The sequence below is a fragment of the Bufo gargarizans genome, chromosome 9, assembly GCF_014858855.1.
Source record: "Bufo gargarizans isolate SCDJY-AF-19 chromosome 9, ASM1485885v1, whole genome shotgun sequence".
NCBI classification, from domain to species: domain Eukaryota; kingdom Metazoa; phylum Chordata; class Amphibia; order Anura; family Bufonidae; genus Bufo; species Bufo gargarizans.
In genome coordinates this window covers 76,463,569-76,483,772 of record NC_058088.1, presented here as the reverse complement: position 1 = coordinate 76,483,772, position 20,204 = coordinate 76,463,569, and the positions used below count along the sequence as shown (strand labels likewise).

Genomic DNA, 20,204 nt, shown 5'->3' with positions numbered 1-20,204 from the left:
ACATGTCCGTCTTAAATAATGATAATACTAACACAAAGGAAATAAAAATCTTTACCACCAAACAGGAGATTAATTTTATGCAATCTAATAGATACAATAATTACCCTAAGGGAGAAAATACAAACTATTTCATCTAAAGTTTCCTCCTCACAGCGATGGCCGTTTGTATTAAAGTCATTAATGGCTCTTTTTCTTAATGCCTAGTTACATCAATTTGTCTTCAAACCTGGAAATCAAATGCAAGATGAGACAGAAAGAAATTGTGATTTAAAAAAAAAAGTTAAAAAGTTTCACTACAGTGCTGGTCCATGACCCCGGCGCTGTCTGAAGGCAAACTAATTGCAGCGTTGTCTTTGTATCAGAATGATTGCAAACATAATCATTAGTCTGCCAGATAAAAGTGGAAAAAGAGAAGTTTCTGTAGCAAAGTGGGAATAAACCTGCATTCATTATCTCCCTTTGTTTTTTTTTTTATAGAAATATAAATGCTTCCTATAGTGCCAGATTCATGTTCCTAGGCCAGCCCCAGGTACCCATTAGGCCTCTTGCACACGACCGTGTGTGTCCCATGGCCCTATTGCGACCCGCATACGGGTCTGTAAATCCAGAGGTGCGGTGCGGAACGGTAGCACTACGGAGTGCTTCTGTGGTGTATCGTTCCGCAAAAAGATAGAACTTGTCCTATCATTTTGCGGAACGGACGGATCGCGGAACCCCATTCAAGTGAATGGGGTCACGCTCCGCATGCGGCTGGCCCGTGGTCGGTGCCGGTGCATTGCGGACCGCATTAGTGTGCAAGAGGCCTAATAATGGCAGCTGCATATGCCCCCAGGAAAGTCTCGCAGAGCACAGCCCGCACTGACTTCCTGGGCTGTGTATCACCTGAGAGTAGGACCATTATGACATCACAACCAAATGTCTCCTGCTCCATTCCTCTGCACCAACAGGATTTAAAGGGATTTTACGGAGAAGCCATTATTATCTGATCAGTGGGGGTCAAACTCCCAGCACGTCCACACAGCAGATGTTAGAAGAGGCTGCAGTGCTCTGGTGAGCACAGCCACTATACAATGAATGATGCTGTGAGGAAACCGGAGTGCCCAGCCTCCGCAAACTGATGATCGGTGGTGGACCCTGACTCCCAGGATTGGATATTGACGACCTATCCTGAGAATAGGTCATCAATATTCTACTCCCGTAAACCCCTATAAATGGGTACTCTGGTTAGAACAAATGAGTTGGGTCCCAACTAGCGATGAGCAAATTTCATATTTTGAAATTCAGGTTGTGGTATAATCTGAATTGCGTTATGGATTCCATTACCACGGACCATAACGCAATGCCTTTACAGGCAATCTGTTATTCATTCCGTCATAATAGAAGTCTATAGGCTGTATAACAGATCCGTCTGGTTTCCATTCTGCTGGAGTCCTCTCCTGCATAATCCGGATCTGTTATGCAGCCTTCTATTATGACTGAATGAATAAAAGGAATGCCTCTAAAGGCATTCCGTTATGGTCCGTGGAAACAGAATCCATAACGCAATTCAGATTATACTGCAACCCGAACTTCAAAATATGAAATTCGCTCATCCCTAGTCCCCACCAATCACAAGAACGAGGGTCCCTGGTACCTTGTTTGAATGGAGTAGCAGTGAAGTATGCATACTACCATTCCATCTCTATGGGACTACTGGACATGGCCTGTCAGAAGGGGTTGGCTGGATTCACACATCTGGACTCTGTATTTGTGTCTCAGCCAGACTGCGGGTTTAATGACCTGAATTCATAGCATCATAAATCCCTAACATGCTGCGAGTTTGAGTCAGCAACACATGTCCAGAATCCAGTCTAACTAAGCCCAGGTAAGTGCCAAAAATCTTTGCAATACAGGCCAGCAGAAACATACATGGTACCTGTGGACAATTTAGCTTGTAGCTAAAAACAAAAAGGATCTAGTTTTTTTTTTTCCAACATAGAAAATGCTCCACGTTTTATATATTAAGGGTTCAGCTACACCGCTATCTAGTCATGTGATGGCTATCGCGCCCTAGGATCACAGTGTAGAGGTGCTGGCATAGAAATGAATGGCGTCGCCGCACGAGACACGTGTGCCATGACTGCAACCCCAACGCTGCTGGATTTTTTGCAATTCTGGGGTCACAGCAAATGTGCAAGTCGGGCTGTGACCCCATTCATTCTGTGATTGGCGATGAAACCTGATAAACAACCAAAGATCGCTGTGTAGTATTACAACCATTGGAACCGAATGGGGTCACAACATGACTCCAACATTGGAAAAAATGTAGCGTTTTTTTAGGGGTGCATTAACTTGCAAGTTGTGCTGCAACCCCATTTGGTGGCTACACTGCCAGGCAGCAAGCTTTGGTTGTGCGACGGGCATTGTAGCCAAGATTGCCATATAACCCCAGCCTGTGGTGCACACTGGAAAGAAATGGAGCACTGTAACCAGAACGATTCTCATTTATTATAGTATGGACACCACAGGGAAGTCACACTTCTCGAAAGCAGACCCAGACTTATATCAGCCTAGGCAGAGGTAGAATACTGGTGACGAGCAGTGTTCAGGAAAGATGGGTGACAATACTGTGCCACCTTTTTCTAACTCTAGGGAGAAATGTCATTTAAATACGTCACCTTATGTCATATGAACAGGCAGGGTAATGCAGAGCCAGATAAATCTGATTTGTGGACCACAAAACTGATATGGTCAAAGAGAGCTGGTGGAGCTCTGGTTCCCCGAGACCCCCAGCAACTAGCTGAATTTGATGGGGGGAGCAAAACCTCCTCCAGCTCCATGCAAAACACAGATACAGTCTCTGCGCATCCCGCCCATGAATAGCACGTTCTATACTTTTTGTGGGGCCGCAGAATAGACAGTGTGCTGTCCGCATTTTAGGTGGCCCCATTGAAATGAATGGGTCTGCATCCTATCCACAAAAAATAAGAATAGGATGCAGGGAAAAAAGTGCAGTCGTGTGCATGGGTCCTAAAGGGGCGGCCTGGGTACTGAGAGGGCCCCTTTAACAGAGGCATGTTGAATTCCACCCTTCCGGTTGAATCCTATTTTAAGCCATCTTTGGCTTCTAGATGATGAATAAAACATGCATCAGCTCGTAGATCTCTGTGCCCGACAGAAAACCGTATTTGTAGTCTGGATGCAGAAAGCGTCATTCTGCATATATCTGAGGTCACTAGTACACACCGCTGTGGCATTACAAAATAATATTAAAAGGGCCAACATCCTCGCTTTTAACTTAAAGCAATGACCTTCCAAGTTGCCAAGCAACATCAAACCTATTCAGCTAAAAATACGATGGGATAAAATGACTGGAAAAAACATTAAATCCACACTTTGGCAAGCAGAGCTGTCATTAGCATTGCTGTAATTCTGCAGTAGAGAGGGCGGCTATAGCGGCATCAATACAGATTGCCCGTCTCATGCCCATCAGTAACAGGCTCCTGCTATTAGTACCTTCTCACGTATGACAAAGGTAACTAAACACAGCCAAGCCATCTTCTGCTGGTCTCCCCTTAATCTACAGCAGTGATGCCCAACCTGCTGTTGTAAAACTACAACTCCCATCATGCCCTGTAGGTTGATAGCTATAGGCTGTCCAACCATGCTGGGAGTTGTAGTTTTGCAACAGCTGGAGGGCTGCAGGTAGGGCATCCCTGATCTACAGCTACATGGCAGCTTTGGTCACATAGGTGTAAAGAGGTTGGCTGTGATTGCTGTAAGGGCGGCCATGCACATTGAATAGCTGTTGGGCAATAACTCTCTCTCTCCAGACTTCTCCACACACACGTGTTCGGCTCAACATTTATGAGTATTTCATTGGCAAGATGGGGAGAAAAGCCGCTGCAAGACACATTAGGGTACATTCACGCGTCCGCAGTGTTTTGCGGATCTACAAAAACACCGGGCCGACATTTCCAAAAGAAATTACTATTCTTGTCCGCAGCTGAAGACAAGAATAGGACATGTTGTATTTTTTGGGCGGAGCCGCGGACCGGAAATGTGGATAGCACACTCTGTGCTGCCCGCTTGTTTTCCGTCCCCATTGAAAATGAATGGGTCCGCACCCGTTCCATAATTGCAGAACGGATCCGGACCCAAAGTGCAGACGTCTGAATGGAGCCTTAGACTGTTGGTTGAACTTGCTGGTCTCAGTCCACAATACACTAAGGTGTATAGGGGCCATAAAGGGGTTCTCTGTGAATTAAGAAAATAAAATTACTGAAAAAACTTAAAGTGGTGGGCTGCTTCCTAGTTACTATTGACCAATGTGTTTGTAAGATAATTATATGGCAGATTTCATAAGCTATGCTCCCCTGTTTGCCAAGTGTTTTGTGCTGTCCACTCATTTACTCTTGAATAAGGAATCTGCTATCAGAGGCATCAGTAGGGATATTTCTATATGTACTGATTAACTCAACCATTTCATGCCCTAATTAAATGTGCATTAGGAACAGACATCCTTCATGTATTGTACACATTGCCAATAAAGAAACAATGTACACAGCCAACTACATTAAATACCTATATAGGCCCATTTTCTCCTTCATAAAAAATAAATAAAATAAAAAACCCTTACAAAATACTTGCGGACTATTATTCCTATCTGTCCTCCAATTGTATGTTGTGGGGTTAAATCAGGTTTGATTCACCCCTTGCATGCACAGCCGTGTGTATGGCCCAGCATCAGAGAAGCTAGACTTGCGGCTATTAGTTCATTACGGTACCAACATGCATCTTCTATCCCTTATTTCCTCTAATCATCTCAAAAGAAAACACAAAGTGATGTGAAAAAAGTCATTTGCTTCTCCAAAAGGATGTCATCACAACATGAATCCAGTGCATTGGTGCTGTAACAGCGATCATAACTCTTTAAGGGGTCTTCCAGGCTCTTAATATTGATAACTTATCCTCGGAATAGGCCATTAATATGTAATATGTGAGGGTTCGACATCCTGCCCCCCGCTGTTCTTTACAGTCTATGGCGCTGGACTTCGCACTGTGAATGGAACAGCTCTGGTCATAGTGTAGTGGCCGTTCTGGGTTACTGCAGCTCAGCTCCCATTCACTTCAATGAGAGCTTAGCTGCAGTACCCCAGCACAGCCACTACACCTTGAACGGAGCTGTGCTTCCCGCTTCATTTTAAAGTGCTGGTTCCAGCTGTGCGGGTAGTCAAGACTCTCACCTATCGGCTATTAACCACCTATCCTAAGGATAATTTACCAATATTAGGAAAATTGCTTGTTGATTGGGTAATTGCAATTAACATTTTCAAGACAAGTGAACTTTTAATAAATAAAACTTGGCAACGGTGAAATAAAAATTCATGTTTTCTGGAGGTAAAAACACTATACAAATACATACTTAGGTGCAACAGGATAACTTACATGTGGTTATGCCCATTCATTGTTCGGTAAGCTTTACATGGCATCAGGTGCGTTACATTACTTTTTAAATAGGAGTAATATGGGATTTAAATTACACTGTCAGTTCATATGATACCTAAAAATGCCATCTCTTCCAGGCCTGGATCCTTTCATAGAGATAACTTAAAACGAGCCTTGTATGAAATGTCCGCCACAGCAGTAGCTGGCTACAAGTGACGTCAGATTCATTTTTCTAAGGATAAAAATACAATATAAAATAAATGTATGTAAACCTCGGGGACGACTACTATCAACATAGAGACACCTGGGAAACACTTTCCACTGTAACAGCTGACGAGCACGGCCTGTAAACAATATTGAATGGCATGAGCCTATGTACAAATCCTTCAAATCTGGAGGAGAGAGCGGAATGGCTTCCAGCCTTTAGTCCCGATTGTGGTTTCCTTCTGAAATGTTTGTAGAGGGTGAAACACCCAGAAAAGAAATGCACTGATGCCTTGGTGCCAAACGTGAAATTTCTTCATACGCAGCAGATGTTAGAAGGCACTCGGCAGATTACCAGTACATGTCTCCATGCTGTGCCTCTCACCATTCGTTGCCCGTCAGACAGCGGTGTGTACAGGCGTCGCGGAATGCGAAGGGGAAGATCCTCGGTCAGATGACGAGGACACCGATCTGGTTGCCGCTTCACGCTGAAGTTCTTCTACTTTCTTCTGTAGTTCTGCTCGAATAGCCAAGAGATCCTTTAGGCTCTGGTGAATTGGCATCTAAGAAAACAAAATAGGTTATTACTGTTGGTGATGATACATTTTTACTGAAGTAGTGTAAAATATATGTTTTAGGCTTGACTGATAGAGTTGTTATATGACCACCTCCACCTGGTCTCCACATCCCCTGTGCAGGCCTCGTCAAAAATTAAGTGCATCTTCCGGTTGACAGTGCAACTAAACAGTAATTTACAAAAGCTCTGAGCTGCCGAAGATTTCTGGCTTCATTTGCACCAGAAAACTGGTGTAAATGAAGATAAATCTGTCTTGGCTGTTGGCCACACTCCCTTTTGGAAAAGTGGTGAGGGTGCCATAAAAAGAGGTAGTTGCAACTTTTTTTTCCCAATAAAAAAGTTGCATTTAACAAGTCACAAACACACAGCTTGTGAATTTTTAAAGCCACTTTTCTGGCGCAAGGGACATGATCAGTCTCTCCCATAATTTGGACCCACCGTCTATCTGTGAACATTTGTTCTGTAATAGATGAGATAGGAAGGTCCTGGCCTACACCTCCAGCACTCTATGTACTAGAACCATATAATATCACCAGTTTATGCCAAAAGCAGTGGATTGGAAAGGAGTAAAGTCTAGAAGCCTTAATACCAAATAGATCTAGACCCCCAAACGACAGAAGTGAAGACTGTATTTTAGAAGGAGATAGCCTTGATGATCCACATCTACATGGCTTCAGTGTCTCTTAGTTCTTTTATGTGCTGATAATGAGGTACATTTGTCTGCCAAGAACATCTCGGGCACTTTTTCTACTCTTTAGCAACACCCTGGCTAGAACCCTGACTGCTCCAGTGCTGACGGACAGTGACCAAAATCTCCTGAGCAAGGACTCTACCAGGTTACCCCATGGGACGTTATCTGCAGCACTACAAACAAATGTCAAATATAGAGATTTATCACCTACCCTTCTACTGGAACGAACTGTTGACTCTACGACAACGAGCCGCCTTGCTGTCACTGACCTCTCAACTGGTTTCAGAGTGCTTTGATGCCAAGATGGCAACCACACATCTACTGAGATCACAGGGGCAGGAAGGACTATAAGATCTCATGGAATGATCTCTCTGACCTCACAAATTTGATTCCAGAAATGCACTGTATCATGTAATCTTCTTAATACAATGGTTAATCTTTTGTGATCAGAAGCTAATAGCACACATCCCCACTGTGGCAAAACACCTGTAAGGGCAATAGGAGCTTCTGACGGGTCAAATGGCTACATGACAAAGTTTCTCTATATTCAGGCATTGTAATGTCAGAGTAGGGTTGTTTTGGGTATCGAACTTTCGATACTTTTATGCCATTATCGATTCGGTATCAGGATGTTCATTTTTTTCGATAGTAGACCCTCCTCCTATGACGCGGCCGCGCTGAGCCTAATGAAGTGAGCAGGCTCTGAAGCTGCCCGCACCAGTGCCACCAATGAATGTGCCGCTATTAATTAAAGCAGGAGGCGGGACGGGGGAGGGAATACACTGCTGCGCCGTCTGAGCTCGTGAGCTTGGTGAATGGCAGCAGCCTCCTCCTCCTGAGCGTCCTCCCAGAGTCAAGCAGCTAGCATAGCAGGTGCCTGGCCACTGTGCCACCAATGGTAAATAACCTTTAATACAGATACAGGAGGCGGGTACCGCCGACACCCGCCTCCTGTATCAGTATTAAAGGTTAATTGCCATTGGTGGCGCAGTGGGTGCCCACAACCCCCCAAGTATTGAAATAATTTGTGATTGATTGCAGTATCCACAGGGTCCCCTCCTCCTCATTGGTGGCAGTGGCAGTTCTGATCGGAACCCCAGCAGTGTAATCCTGGGGCTCTGATCGGTTACCATGGCAGCCAGGATGCTACTGAGCTGCCCTGCTGTTGTGTGTAATATGCACAGGTCAGTCGGGAGAGTGTGAAGTATTATTCACCCTAATAGATCTATTAGGGTGAAAGACATGGGATTAAAAGATCCCAGCTTTTAGCCACTAAGGGCAATAGTTATTAAATAAATAAAAATAAAAAAACAAACACCAAAATATTAAGTATAAATCGCCCCCTTTCCCAATTTTACATATAAAATATATAAACAATAAATAAACATATTACATATCGCCACGTCTAAAAAGTCCAAACTATTGAAATATATATTTTTAAAAAAACTCCTAAGCGGTGAATGCCATAACAGAAAAAATAAATTAAAAAAACCCGCACGATTCGCATTTTTTTTAGTCACCTAGCCCCTCCAAAAAATAGGATAAGACCGTTAGATTATGGGCCGGACGTTCCATAAAATACAGAATGCATGCAGCTTTTTTGGCGTTTTTTTTTTTTTTGCATGGTATAGAGTATCGCAATACTTTTTTTATGGTATTGAAACCGAATCAAAATTTTGGTATCGAAACAACTCTATGTCAGAGAATGTCATAAACCTTGAAGGATAATGTCCACTGATGCATATGGTATATACCTATCTAATGAAATAAATGAACTTTGCACAATATTCAAATTTTTCGAGTTTCACCTGTATACACATATTATATATACATATCTCTGCCAAAATAGTCTTCTAAAATTATTGAACAGAACGGTCACAGTTTCAATATAATCAGCACTGTTTGCAGGTAAAGCAATAAAAACACTATTAACGTACATGTAAAAACCTGCCATACAGTTAAATATGACACCAACATAGCACACAACGCTTCAAATCTGAAGTCTTCACAGCCATGCTATCAAAGGCAGAGCTTTCATTTGCTTTTCAGATGCTGCAGGTTTTACTTCAAAATGCATAAGATCCCTAAATCTGTAAAGACACCTCCAATTTGCTGATTAGAACCCATCTGCAATGATATGGTTGCTGAAAAATCCAGGGCTCTCCCACCTCAGATATGTACATGTGGCTCCCACCAACATGAGTAGCACACTATATCTATTCTCAGCAAATAAACCTGGCAGAAAACATAGTCAACCCTTAACCCGTCTGAGTGACGCTGCATTGTCACGGCAGGTCGGCTGACATACAGTAATTTGACCAAAATGTGTGCCAGGAATCTCAAATTTAGTTAAAAGGGTTGGCCCATCTTAAATACTGGAGGCATATCACTAGGATATAACCACCAATGTCACATAGGTACAAGTCCCAGAGGAGGAACCTGCACCTATCTCTAGAACGGCGCCCCCAAAATAAATTAGGGTGCAACGTGCAAGCTCTGCTGCCAGGCATGCTCGCTTTGCTCTTTTCGAAACTCCTATAGGAGTGAATGGAGACCAGCGCGTGCACTCGCCTTTACTTTAGGGACCTCGATAGAGATACATCACCAATGAGCCAGATGGGCCAACCCCTTTAAGTATTATCAATCTAGTAGTAATACAATTTAAAATAATACAAATAGGACATGGTCACATGTATACAGCAGCTCATCTATGTAGTCAAAGCACTTTTTTAGTCCCCTATACTCTTACACCTACAGGTAGGGCATTACATCCATATATGATCTAGACTAGCAAGGTAAACTCAAGTAAAACTCTATTTAGTTCTTTCTCATCTTCAAAGACATTTTTTCCCTGGTCGGACATGCCCAGTGTGAAAATAAAGGGCTTGACAAAGAAAAAATGTACACGTTCCTATTGCTAAATTAAAGCGGTTATCCCACGGCTAATGTAAAAAATGAAAACCAGACAATATATAGTACATGACAATCTCTAACAAAGCTAGAACCAGCCCCGTACATAACATGGATCCAGAGATCTCCACATCTATTGTTCTGCTAGATTTATATCAAGCTGACAGCTCAGGGGGCGTGTCTCAGCTCTCCCTATTACAGCTCAGGGGGCGTGTCCATGCTCTCCCTATCACAGCTCAGGAGGCAGTTGAAGGATGAAACTGAGCATGTGCGACCTTCTCAGTGAGCAGGTCAAAGAAATAAGAAAAAAAAAAAACTGCAGGTGGCACTATACAGATACATTTTATTAAATAACTCAGGGGCTATGCTAAATTTTTATTTACATACAATTACAAAAGCATTCAGATCCAGGTGCTGGTTTGAAAACTGTAGAATATTTTTTGTGGGACAACCCCTTTAAGGTGAAATAGGGCTGAGTCCTTAAGGGGTTAAGGAGATAGAGTACATTATATGTCAATAGGCCCTAATAGGTCTTATGGACAGGGACTGCCTTAGTGAGAGAACCCCAATAGGCTGGAGATCTATAGCAACGTTTGGTCACTCTCAAGTTGTGGTTAAATCATGGTACTACTACAGCTCACACATCACCTCGCCTTTTGACAATCCCATGACCACTTTGGAATTCCCCATAGGGAAAACATGATGCAGTTCTACTACTGGGGAACCTTAGCCTCAGGGAGAACATGATTTTCAGATGTGAGCGAGCTGCGCAAGAGCCCTACCACAGATGGGTTGTAAAACTTGAGACCCATCTGCATGGAGTTGGAATGTTCTCTCCGTGTTTCCCCAGTGTCCATGCAAGTTATGATCTATTCACCATTCAGATGTAAGCCCCAGGAAAACTGGTGACCAGACCAGATCAGATGTAAGCCCCACGAAGACTGGTGACCATCTCTGTACCATTCACCATTCAGATGTAAATCCCACTAAGACTGGTGATCATCTCTGTACCATTCATCATTCAGATGTAAGCAGGGCCGGCGCTTCCATAGAGGCAAGGGGGGCAATTGCCCCCGAGTCCTTAGAGGCCCCCCGCGCCGGCCCGCAACTAACTTTAGGCAGGGCCGGCGCTTCCATAGAGGCAAGGGAGGCTCTCTCCCTCCCCCCTGTGCTGCTGCTGCCGCCGCCTCCGCCGCCTCCGCCAATAAGAAGAGGGATGGGAGGAGGAGGGGAGGGGCTGTGGCCACTGCGCCACCAATGAAGAAAACTGACCTGTAATACAAATACAGGAGGCGGGTGCCGAAATCAAATAGCCGGCACCCGACCTCTATGACAGGGAGCGGCACCTGAGGGGTTAACTGCCCCTGATCGCAGCCCCCTATCATAGAGGTCGGGTGCCGGCTATTTGATTCCAGCACCCGCCTCCTGTATTTGTATTAACATTGAGTGCGCCCCCCCAGTATAATAAACATTTCGTGCACCCCCCCCCCCCCAGTATAATAAACATTCCCCCCCCCCCCCTAGTATAATAAACATTGGTGGCGCAGTGGGAAGTGCCAATGAGGGTTAAAAAAATAAAATAAAAAATTAACTCACCTCCTCTAATTGATCGCGCAGCTGCCGGTCTCCTGTTCTTTCTTCAGGACCTGTGGTGACGTCACTGAGCTAATCACATGGTCCATTACCATGGTGATGGATCATATGATGTACCATGTGACGACCACAGTGATGTCACCACAGGTCCTAAAGAAAGAACAGGAGATCGGCATCTACGCGATCAATTGGAGGAGGTGAGTTAATTTTTATTTATTTTTTAACCCTCATTGGCACTGCCCACTGCACCACCAATGTTTATTATACTGGGAAGGGGGGTGCACTCAATGTTTGATATACTGGGGGGGCGCTCTCAATGTTTATTATACTGGGGGGGGCGCATTCAATGTTTATTATACTGGGGGGGCACTCAATGTTTATTATACTGGGGGGGCGCACTCAATGTTTGATATACTGGGGGGGGGCGCACTCAATGTACATTATACTGGTGGGGTGCACTTAATGTTTGATATACTGGGGGGGAGCTCTCAATGTTTGATATACTGGGGGAAGGGGGGCGCTCTCAATGTTTGATATACTGGGGAAAGGGGGGCGCTCTCAATGTTTATTATACTGGGGGGGGGGCGCATTCAATGTTTATTATACTGGGGGGGGCGCTCAATGTTTATTATACTGGGGGGCGCTCTCAATGTTTATTATACTGGGGGGCGCTCTCAATGTTTATTATACTGGGGGGCGCTCTCAATGTTTATTATACTGGGGGGCGCTCTCAATGTTTGATATACTGGGGGGGGCGCACTCAATGTATATTATACTGGGGGGCGCACTCAATGTTTGATATACTGGGGGAAGGGGGGCGCTCAATGTTTGATATACTGGGGGAAGGGGGGCGCTCTCAATGTTTATTATACTGGGGGGGCGCATTCAATGTTTATTATACTGGGGGGGCACTCTCAATGTTTATTATACTGGGGGGCGCACTCAATGTTTGATATACTGGGGGGGTGCACTCAATGTTTGATATACTGGGGGGGCGCACTCAATGTTTGATATACTGGGGAAGGGGGGCTCTCTCAATGTTTATTATACTGGGGGGGGAGCGCTCTCAATGTTTATTATACTGGGGAGGGGGCGCATTCAATGTTTATTATACTGGGGAGGGGGCGCATTCAATGTTTATTATACTGGGGAGGGGGCGCATTCAATGTTTATTATACTGGGGAGGGGGCGCATTCAATGTTTATTATACTGGGGGGCGCTCTCAATGTTTATTATACTGGGGGGGCGCTCTCAATGTTTATTATACTGGGGAGGGGGCGCATTCAATGTTTATTATACTGGGGGGCACACTCAATATTTATTATACTGGTGGGGGCGCTCTCAATGTTTATTATACTGGGGGGGCGCTCTCAATGTTTATTATACTGGGGAGGGGGCGCATTCAATGTTTATTATACTGGGGGGGCACACTCAATATTTATTATACTGGGGGGGCGCTCAATGTTTATTATACTGGGGGGGCGCTCTCAATGTTTATTATACTGGGGGGGCGCTCTCAATGTTTGATATACTGGGGGGGCGCTCTCAATGTTTATTATACTGGGGGGCGCACTCAATGTTTAATATACTGGGGGGCGCTCTCAATGTTTATTATACTGGGGGGGGCGCTCTCAATGTTTATTATACTGGGGGGCGCTCTCAATGTTTATTATACTGGGGGGGGCGCTCTCAATGTTTATTATACTGGGGGGGGGCGCTCTCAATGTTTATTATACTGGGGGGGGTGCTCTCAATGTTTATTATACTGGGGGGGGTGCTCTCAATGTTTATTATACTGGTGGGGGCGCTCTCAATGTTTATTATACTGGGGGGGCGCTCTCAATGTTTATTATACTGGGGAGGGGGCGCATTCAATGTTTATTATACTGGGGGGGCACACTCAATATTTATTATACTGGGGGGGCGCTCTCAATGTTTATTATACTGGGGGGGCGCTCTCAATGTTTATTATACTGGGGGGGCGCTCTCAATGTTTGATATACTGGGGGGGCGCACTCAATGTTTATTATACTGGGGGGGCGCACTCAATGTTTATTATACTGGGGGGCGCACTCAATGTTTATTATACTGGGGGGCGCTCTCAATGTTTATTATACTGGGGGGGGCGCTCTCAATGTTTATTATACTGGGGGGCGCTCTCAATGTTTATTATACTGGGGGGGGCGCTCTCAATGTTTATTATACTGGGGGGGGGCGCTCTCAATGTTTATTATACTGGGGGGGGGCGCTCTCAATGTTTATTATACTGGGGGGGGCGCTCTCAATGTTTAATATACTGGGGTGTATATAATGTTTATTATATTGACCTTCTACTAAGCATTCTGTATTAAAGAATGCTATTATTTTCCCTTATAACCATGTTATAAGGGAAAATAACACAGTGAATAGACTGTCACCTAGCAACCATGCGTGAAAATCGCACCGCATCCGCACTTGCTTGCGGATACAATGCGATTTTCACGCAGCCCCATTAACTTCTATGGGGCCTGCGTTGCATGAAAACGCACAATATAGAGCATGTTGCGATTTTCACGCAACGCACAAGTGATGCGTGAAAATCACCGCTCATCTGCACAGCCCCATAGAAGTGAATGTGTCCGGATTCAGTGCGGGTGCAATGCGTTCACCTCACGCATTGCACCCGCGCAGAAATCTCACCCATGTGAAAGGGGCCTAAGGGTGAATAGGACAAGGGTTCCAGCCCCTAAGGGGGCTAATAGTAAGTAAAAATAAAACACAAACACTAAGGCTACTTTCACACTTGCGGTAGTGTGATCCGGCAAGCAGCTCCGTCGTCGTAACTGCCCGCTGGAGCCACCGATCTGGATGTGACTGAAAGCATTTATGAGATGCATCCGGATGCGGATCCGTCTCACAAATGCATTGCAAGAATGAATCCATCTCTCCGCTTGTCATGCGGACAGACGGATCTGTCTTGTATCTTTTTACATATTTTTACCGGCATGCGCAGACCGGAAGTACGGATCCTGCATTCCGGTATTTTGAATGCCGGATCTGGCACTAATACGTTCCTATGGGGAAAAATGCCAGATTTGTCCTTAAGGTAAGTCTTCAGTTTTTTTCGCCGGAGATAAAACCATAGCATGCTGCGGTTCTATCTTTTGCCTGATCAGTCAAAATGACTGAACTGAAGACATCCTGATGCATCCTGAATGCATGGGGATATGACGGATCAGTTATTTTCTGGTATAGAGCCCCTGTGACGGACTCTATGCCGAAAAAGAAAAACGCTAGTGTGAAAGTACCCTAAAATATTAAGTTTAAATCCCCCCTTTCCCAATTTTACATATAAAAAATATATACAATAAATAAACATATTACATAGCGCTGCGTCCGAAAAGTCCAAACTATTAAATTATTCAAAAATATCTCCTATGCGGTGAGCATTCGCCATTTTTTAGTCACCTTGTAACCCCAAAAAATAGGATAGGACTGTACAATTATGGGCCGAACGTTTCATAAAATGCGAAATGCACGTGGCTTTTTTGCGTGGTATTGAGTATCGCAATACTTTTTTATGGTGACGAAAGCGAATCAAAATTTTGGTATTGAAACAACCCTACGCCGATCTGATCGGCGTAGCGTTGTCACGATACCAAAATTTTCATTCGGTTTCGATTTGGCGACTAAAAATTTAATTTGGCTCCTAAATATACAGTATACCTCTACACTGTGCCACACAATGTACAGTATACCTCTACACTGTGCCCCAAAATATACAGTTTCTTCTGTAAAAGTCATCAAGTGTCATGGGGGGGCCCCCTTATTGTTTTTCGCCCCAGGGCCCCATTCCACCTAGAACCGGCCCTGGATGTAAGCCCCACGAAAACTGGTGACCAGATCAGATGTAAGCCCCACGAGGATTGGTGACCATCTCTATACAGCGCTGCAGACTACATATGTTAGCGCTCTATAAGCAACTGTAAGCAAGTACAAAAAAAAAAGCTGATTATATAGATGCACTTGCTGTCAAATTGTACATTTCTAGAGGTAGTCCATTTCTGCATCCCCCATCCCCGTGTCTCCCGTGCTTTACCCATACGCTAGTCCTAATACAGGACTAAATAGCACAGAACTGCAATGTATTCTCACAGCCGACAGCTTCCCGTTCTCGCTCGGTTGTCACCCATGCTGGTTGCTAGGCAACTGAAATACACTGTGGTGGGAGCTGCAAGTAGATGAACACAAATCCAGCATAAATCATGTCATGCTAAATGTAAAGCTAATACTAAATATAAGCTGTTACTGCAGTGGCGTTAGACCCTGAATAACGGAGGACCGAGGTCATCAGATCTGGGGGGGTGGGCATCTTTATATACACCATATAACGCCAGGAATCTAGGGGCGATGATACAAAGGATTCATGTGTAGACTCCATTCTAGGTTCCCTAAGGTCTCCTGCACAAAGGCTTCTCCTAGTCACAGTGTCTGGCTGTATAATGCACTGCACATTATTCACTCAAGGACACGCGTTACCTTGAAAACTGTTAAGTGATGAATCTATTTGTTCTTGCTGAATGAGTCTGTTTTTTATTATCTTCGGCTGCGACGGGGAGTCTTCACAGAAAAGCAAATGTATTTTAATGCCACCGTGTGATCTCCGTCAAATCAGGCCACCATTTATTCCCATTTATCGGCAAAAACACATTTCCTTCAAGACTCCCCTCGTTTCCTGCAGTTGCATTTCCTCCCTCGTTTCTGTTCATCAAGAAACAGAACGTTATCTGACTGGGATTAAATAAGAAAGCTCTGACAATTAAATGTACTCGCAGGGAAAGGCGTTATTTGGCCATTAGAAAAGCAGCCAGTGGAGACAATTAGCATTGCACTGCAGTCATCCACAGACCCGCCATGCTAAGCCTTTGTCAGATCAGTCTACTTTGTGATAACTTCTAACTAAACAATAGAGAGGAACTGTAATTATCCATATTATGTAGGTTATAATATTATGCTGGACGTATGGTCTGGGTCACGTCAGGCTGCTGGACTAAAGCTTCTGCAATTTTGAAATGTGGGTAGAGTTATGAAGCCTTAATCTGTTAAAGGGGTTGTCCCAGGATATAAAATTAACCCCTATTGTAAGGATAGCGGATAAGTATTGGATTGTGGGGGTCTCACCACTGGGATCCCACCAATCATGACAACAGAGTCTGGAGTTCCCTAAATGGGGCGTTGGTGGAGTAGTGCACTCCTGCTCCATCCATTCTCTATACAACTGACCGATGGGGGGTATCTGATTGTGGGGGTCTCACCACTGGGATTCCAACAATCGTGAGAACGGGGTCTGGAGTTTCCTAAATGGGGTATCGGTGGAGTAGTGAACTGCTGCTCCATTCATTCTCTATAGAACTACCGGATAGGGGGTAAGTATCTGACCACTGGGATCCCACCAATCATGAGAACAGGGCCTGGAGTTCCCCGAATGGTGTGTTGGTGCAGCATGCGCACCGCTGCTCCATTCATTCTCTAGCACAGTACAGCGTTCCAAGCCATCTCCGGCAGTCCACCAGAGAATGAATGGAGTGGCAGTGCACATGCTCGACCACCACTCCATTCACTCAGTATTCAGATACTTATTTCGTACCTTGTGGTTAAGTGCTAACTTTGCATCTTGGGACAACCACTGAAGTTTTCAGTGCAAGATAATCCCTTTGTCACAATGAATTTGGGTGTCTAACTACCTACTGGCCTTAGTACTACACAAATGTCTGAGGTTCACCCTCATACATAACAGCATGGTGGGTTTTTTGCAAGTCAGGTTGCTTTTGCAGCACTTAGATCCTAGGTTTAGGTCCTTTCTGTAGCAACATCTGTATGACAGTTATGTGGGTTTCCAAACACTCCTACAACATATGTACTTGGCTAACCCCCCCAAGCTAATACAAGAATCATTCTCATCTAGCTCCATCCTGTGCCCTGGCTGCCTTCTGTGATCTTCCGGTTGGGCTGCAAACGTGGTGACATTCACAAATGATTGGCCTCAGCAGGCCCCAAGCAGCATGAGACCCACCAGTGACTAGCTGCTGGGTGACATGTCGCCTCTGAGGTGAGCACGTGTTAGCCCATCCACCACCGGGCCAGAAGTAAAGAAGCTAGAGACCAGAAGACTGCTGAATGCAGACAGGGTGTAGGACAGGAGCAAAGGGGACCAGGTGAGAAGGATTCTTCTACTTGGTCAAACACATTAGGGGCGCTTGCTTAAAATAGAGGGGATCCTGGACTCCTTTAACAGGGTTCACAGCTGTATCTCTCCAGAAAAAGTCACTCTTGTCCACGAGTTGTCTTTTTTTAGTTTAGCCCCATTCAAGTGAATGGAATTACAATGCAATACCAGATACAACCCATGGACAAGAGCGACGCTGGCTCTGGAAGAACACAGCCATGTTTTTCTAATCTCATACAACTGCTTTAATAGATTTTCTAGGAAATTAGATTGTGACTGCAGAACAAAGCTTTGCAGGATATGATGGTGTTCCATAAGTAATATGAAATAATTACCAGCGCTGACAATCTAAAGAAGGAACGTTTCTTAGGGCCGATACACACTGCGATTGCTGTGTATGTCATATACACTGGGAGGATTTTTCATTTTTATTTACCTCCATTGGATAAACTGGGACCTATGAATATGCTTAATGTATGTGCAAATACACACTGCAAACTCAGTGTAAATTTAGCCTAATCCATATGTCTGGGCTCCCTATAACTGGTACAGTGTAGAATCCTGGGTAAGCACTACATTGGTGCGGTGGGAATGTGGTCCAACACTACACAAAAACTAGGCTGGGGTCATTTCATTTCTGTGTTTAACCAAGGACCCAGTTATAAAAATGCATAAAAGGAGCTAGCACCATAGTAGGAATCACTACACTGCTGACTTTAAAGGCTATGTACATTTTTCAATTGGTCTTTATTAAAAATATTGAACCATTCTGTTACAAGGGGTAAAAGGTTTTTCTAGCTGTGCGAATGGTACTTTCACTTTGTGTCGGTCATCTAATAACTCATCTCTAAACTACTGATAATAATCTGGCTTAAATAAGAACTGAGCTTTAATAAGTGTTTATAAAGGTCAGAGATCAGGGGTCCGTCCGCTCCCTGCCTGATGGAGCAGAGAGAAAATAGATAAACTCAGAGCTGTACAGGGAAAACGGCTCATCATTTTTAATAAAGACCAAATGGAAAAAAAAAAAAATTTAAGCTTAAAATGAGCACAATGCAATAATTTAAAACATTGCCACAAAAGGTGTACATAGCCTTTAAATTCAGCAAAATATAGTTTATCATCAAGATGTCCCAACTTACTACACTATGACACCACCTCTTCTCTTCTCTTTCGACTTCTCAACTGAGAGGTTAGTGAAGGTTATTGTTCTCTCTAGAGCTGTACTTGGCAGTGCCATAGAAGTGAATGGAGAGGTGATCATGCAAAAATTGTGGATGGCACTGTTATGGGGAGATCTGTGGACAGCGCTGTTATGGGGGGGGGGGGGGGGAGATCTGTGGACGGCTCTGTTATGGGGGGGGGGGGATCTGTGGGTGGCGCTGTTATGGAGAGGGAGATCTGTGGGTGGCGCTGTTATGGAGAGGGGGATCTGTGGGTGGCGCTGTTATGGGCATAACAGTGCACAGATCCCTTTCCCCATAACAGTGCACAGATCCCTTTCCCCATAACAGTGCACAGATCCCTTTCCCCATAACAGTGCACAGATCCCTTTCCCCATAACAGTGCACAGATCCCTTTCCCCATAACAGTGCACAGATCCCTTTCCCCATAACAGTGCACAGATCCCTTTCCCCATAACAGTGCACAGATCCCTTTCCCCATAACAGTGCACAGATCCCTTTCCCCCATAACAGTGCACAGATCCCTTTCCCCCATAACAGTGCACAGATCCCTTTCCCCATAACAGTGCACAGATCCCTTTCCCCATAACAGTGCACAGATCCCTTTCCCCATAACAGTGCACAGATCCCTTTCCCCATAACAGTGCACAGATCCCTTTCCCCATAACAGTGCACAGATCCCTTTCCCCATAGCAGTGCCATAGACCGATCCCCCTCCCCATAACAGCCCTGGCCCCGCTGCTCACAGCAGACTAATCACTGCATCTTTATTTTACCTTACAATGACGCTCCAGTAACAGGCAGAGCGGATGGCGGCGTAACGTCACTCACTCACGTGATGCACCTGCTCCGCCCACTTTATGAATGAAGGAGGCGGAGCAGGCGCGTCACATGAATGAGTGACGTTACGCCGCCGTCCGCTCTGCCTGTTACTGGAGCGTCATTGTAAGGTAAAATAAAGATGCAGTGACTTAAAGTAAACCGCCCGCCCGCATAGCAACGAATCGGACGATTATTCGATAACTGGATTTGTCGGCAACGAATCCAGTTATCGATTATTATCGATTACATCGATTAATCGTTGCAGCCCTAATGTGCGCCATTGCTATATTCTCATAGGGGACTCTTGGACCTCCATTATTGTGATCTCTAGGGGTCGCGGCCGTCAAACAATGATCACACACTTAATACAGAATAGGGGATAAGTAGTGTTAATAAGAATCTCCCCTTTAATAGTCAATTAGATCTAAAGTTGGCCATAAAGGACACGTAAGATGAACCCGTTGATTTAGGCAGGACTTGCTGACCAGCTAATGTGTAACAGGGGCCCATAACATGTATGGCCAACAGACAGCACTTCTTCACACTCTGAACCCGCTCAGTCTCTGTCTACAAGCAGCTTTGTAGTCTTCT

The 20,204-nt window shown here is 44.7% G+C and overlaps 1 protein-coding gene across 2 annotated transcripts in view; it reads right to left on the bottom strand.

Annotated features, from left to right (window-relative positions):
* Positions 1-5,347: 5,347 nt before the first annotated feature.
* MTMR1 (myotubularin related protein 1) overlaps positions 5,348-20,204 on the bottom strand; it is a 97,569-nt gene continuing 82,712 nt past the window's right edge. For both annotated transcript variants that reach the window (XM_044306048.1, XM_044306050.1), the window contains one exon: positions 5,348-6,194. In XM_044306048.1, the coding sequence (XP_044161983.1) occupies positions 6,030-6,194 (165 nt within the window). In that variant the 3' untranslated portion in view covers positions 5,348-6,029. The remainder of the gene's footprint in view (positions 6,195-20,204) is intronic.